Source organism: Penaeus monodon, chromosome 22 (assembly GCF_015228065.2).
Source record: "Penaeus monodon isolate SGIC_2016 chromosome 22, NSTDA_Pmon_1, whole genome shotgun sequence".
NCBI lineage: Eukaryota > Metazoa > Arthropoda > Malacostraca > Decapoda > Penaeidae > Penaeus > Penaeus monodon.
The window spans coordinates 26,039,117-26,042,286 of NC_051407.1; the positions used below are offsets into that span (position 1 = coordinate 26,039,117).

The 3,170-nt window shown below is 36.9% G+C and overlaps 1 protein-coding gene across 1 annotated transcript in view; it reads left to right on the top strand.

The window, feature by feature from the left end:
* Nucleotides 1-630: 630 nt before the first annotated feature.
* LOC119587050 (histone-lysine N-methyltransferase SUV39H1-like) overlaps nt 631-3,170 on the top strand; it is a gene marked incomplete at its 3' end in the record, with an annotated part of 13,264 nt that continues 10,724 nt past the window's right edge. Inside the window, 1 exon segment of the mRNA XM_037935798.1 lies at nt 631-832. Within this exon segment, the coding sequence (XP_037791726.1) occupies nt 752-832 (81 nt within the window).

Below are 3,170 nucleotides of genomic sequence, written 5' to 3' on the forward strand. Positions count from 1 at the left end.
TGATAGCCCTTAACTGTCTCTCATTGTGCGCTTAGAGTAAGTAACTAGACGTACCTGCGCGCCTTATGAATCGGCACGAGTTTCCAATTCCTTAATATATTTTAAGTATTTGTGCGCAATCATAATTCGTTGAAGAGGAAAAGTTTTCTTACTGTAAATACTATTTTTTTTCGCAAAGCCGGAGCCTAAGAAAACCAAAGAGATTTACGTGCTCATCTCATAATAATAATAATTATTAATTACGATATAAATATGGTGTTCTATGGCACCGATCCAATTCGAAATCTTCCTATCAGATGAACTACAAGCACAAAAATATGATGTAATATAAATACATGTATATGTGCTATGTACATGTGGCATTACATATTGTAATAAAAAGCATAACAAAACCTGCTTAAAAAAATAACAATACGATGAGATCAAATAACAATCCAACCCTGCGATCTCATATCCCCATTCACCAATTCACAAAACAGACCAAATCTCAACCCCCCCCCCAACCAATAAAACACTCCATCACACTTAAAAAATAAAATCAAACCCACCCCCCCCCAAAAAAAAAAACACCTAAATCAAAATCCTCCCCCCCCCCCAAAGAAAACACAATTCCCCCAAAAATAAAGAAAAAAATATACTAAGCTCGTATCCCGCCCCGTCTTCCCGCCGTTGCCTTGCCGAGAGAGATCGAAAGTTTTTCCGCAAAAGCTTTTCCTGATGTTTTTGTGACCAGCGGGAGCGCAGCGAGGGAATGATGAGTGAGGCCGAGAAGAGAAGAGTCGCCCCGAGTCCAGGAAAGAAGAGGAACCAGCAGGGATATCAAGCTAAAGCGGTGAGAAAGTGGGGCCTTCCTCCGAGGAGAGAATTTTTCCGCAACGGCGTCTCGGGCTTTTATTTCTGCCGCCGTTCGGGGGTTTCTGGGCGTTTTGTCCCGTTGTGCGTTGTTCTTGTCCCGTTGTTCGTTGTTCTTGTCCTGTTGTTCGTTGTTCTTGTCCTGTTGTGCGTTGTTCTTGTCCTGTTGTGCGTTGTTCTTGCCCTGTTGTGCGTTGTTCTTGTCCTGTTGTGCGTTGTTCTTGTCCTGTTGTGCGTTGTTCTTGTCCTGTTGTGCGTTGTTCTTGTCCTGTTGTGCGTTGTTCTTGTCCTGTTGTGCGTTGTTCTTGTCCTGTTGTGCGTTGTTCTTGTCCTGTTGTTCGTTGTTCTTGTCCTGTTGTTCGTTATTTGTTGTTACTGTCTTATTCGATTAATTTTTGTCTTATTATTCGTTATTATTGTCTTGTTATTCGTTATTCCTTATTATTTGTTTTTCCTTATTATTCATTGTTAGTGTCTTATTCGTTATTATTTATTATTTGTTATTATTTTATTATTCATTATTATTACTGCCTTATGATTTTTAATTCCTTATTCATTATTATTCTTATTTTATTCGTTATTATTCATTATTGCCTTATTATTCATTATTATTGTGTTTTATTTGTTATTATTTGTTATTATTCAAGTTGTTCTTGTCTTATTCCGGGTTGTTAGGCATCGTTTCTTGGTGATTGGGGCTCCTGTCCGTTCATTCTTGTTCCTCACTGTTCATATTTTGTTCAGTGTTCTTGGTGTTATTCTTGTTCCTCACTTTGTTATTTGTTCAGTGTTCTTGGTGTTATTCTTGTTCCTCACTTCGTTATTTTTTCAGTGTTCTTGGTGTTATTCTTGTTCCTCACTTCATTATTTGTTCATTGTTTCCTCATTGTTTCCTCGTTGTTCTCAATTTGTTTGTTGGTCTTGTTGTTCTTGTTTCTTGCTCTTCTCAGTTTGTTCTTTGTGATCATATTGTTCTTGCTCCTTGCTACATTAGTTATTCAGTGTTTTTGCATTCTAGTTCGTCACTTTTCTTAATTTGTTCTTTGTTCTTGGTGTTTTTCTTGTTTCTCACTGTTCTTAATTTGTTCAGTGTTCTTCATATTCTTTATTTTTATGGTGTTCTTTGCATTATTCTTGTTCACTTTATTTATTCATTATTCCTCTTGTCATTCTTGTTCCTCGTTTCTTTAGTTGTTCAGCGTCCTTCATATTATTCTTGTTTCTCACTGTTCTTTATTTGTTCTGTGTGTCTTGTATCATTCTTGTTCTCCGCTTTGTTATTTGTTCATGTGTTTTTTTATTATTGGTGTTGAATTTATCTCCACGTTCTGCAAATTATTTCCTGGGATTTATGGGCTCTTTGATCCGTTGGCATCAAGTGATTGCTTTAAAGTAAATGCTTTGACGATTTCAATATTCCCCCCTTAGCCTCAAGGGGGCATTGATATTCCCTTTGTGCTGGATGGGAACTTGGGGTATTGCCATGATGTGTATGATTGTCATCTAGTGGAAAAGAGCCTAGGGTATTGCTTTATTCTCTGTGGTTCATTTTGAGATTCATATAGCTTTTTTATTCGAAATTTGTTGTTCCCTTGGGTAGTATCATGGGGTTCTTTTGTTAATGTAAATGTAAATACTCTAGTCGTTTGTTGATTTATTACTTTTTTATTTAGAATGTCGTCTCTTTCAAAATGGGGAGATTAGACAGTTGTCTCACATCCTATAGCTTGTCTGCTCACCCCTCCTCCTCCTCCGCCAACTCAAATGATGCTTGTTTTTTCAAAATTCACAAGGCACAGTTTAAGTGTTTTATATTTTGAGAGCATAACTTTCCATACCAGAATATTTATAAGTCTTCCATAGCAAAAGAGGTCGGCAACACAACTGTACAATTAGCTCGGGAAAAGGAAGTCTACAAGGTGAATGGGAGTAAGGGATGGTCTAGGGGTGTGGCTGGAGGAGACTCGACAGACAGACTCGTTAGTGAATGCTACATACATCTCATGCAAAGAGGAAAATTTAAGGGAAAGGAGCCCCTCTAGCTTTTGTTATGTTATGCATGACTGCGGTGAGTAAAGCTCTACTTTCAAAATGTGCTTAATGCTTCTCTAAGTATGCAAGTTTAATTTCAATATCTATTAACTGAAGTCTTGTGTGCTCGCTTATTTATTTATCTCCACCCCTAAAAGAGGTTTCACTATAGTTTTAGATTTCAGAAAATCAGTATTTTCTCTTAATGAAATACACACTTTGATTGAAGTTGTACCTAATACGATATTGTTTTAAGTTTATCTTGAAACATATATAATATATCATGG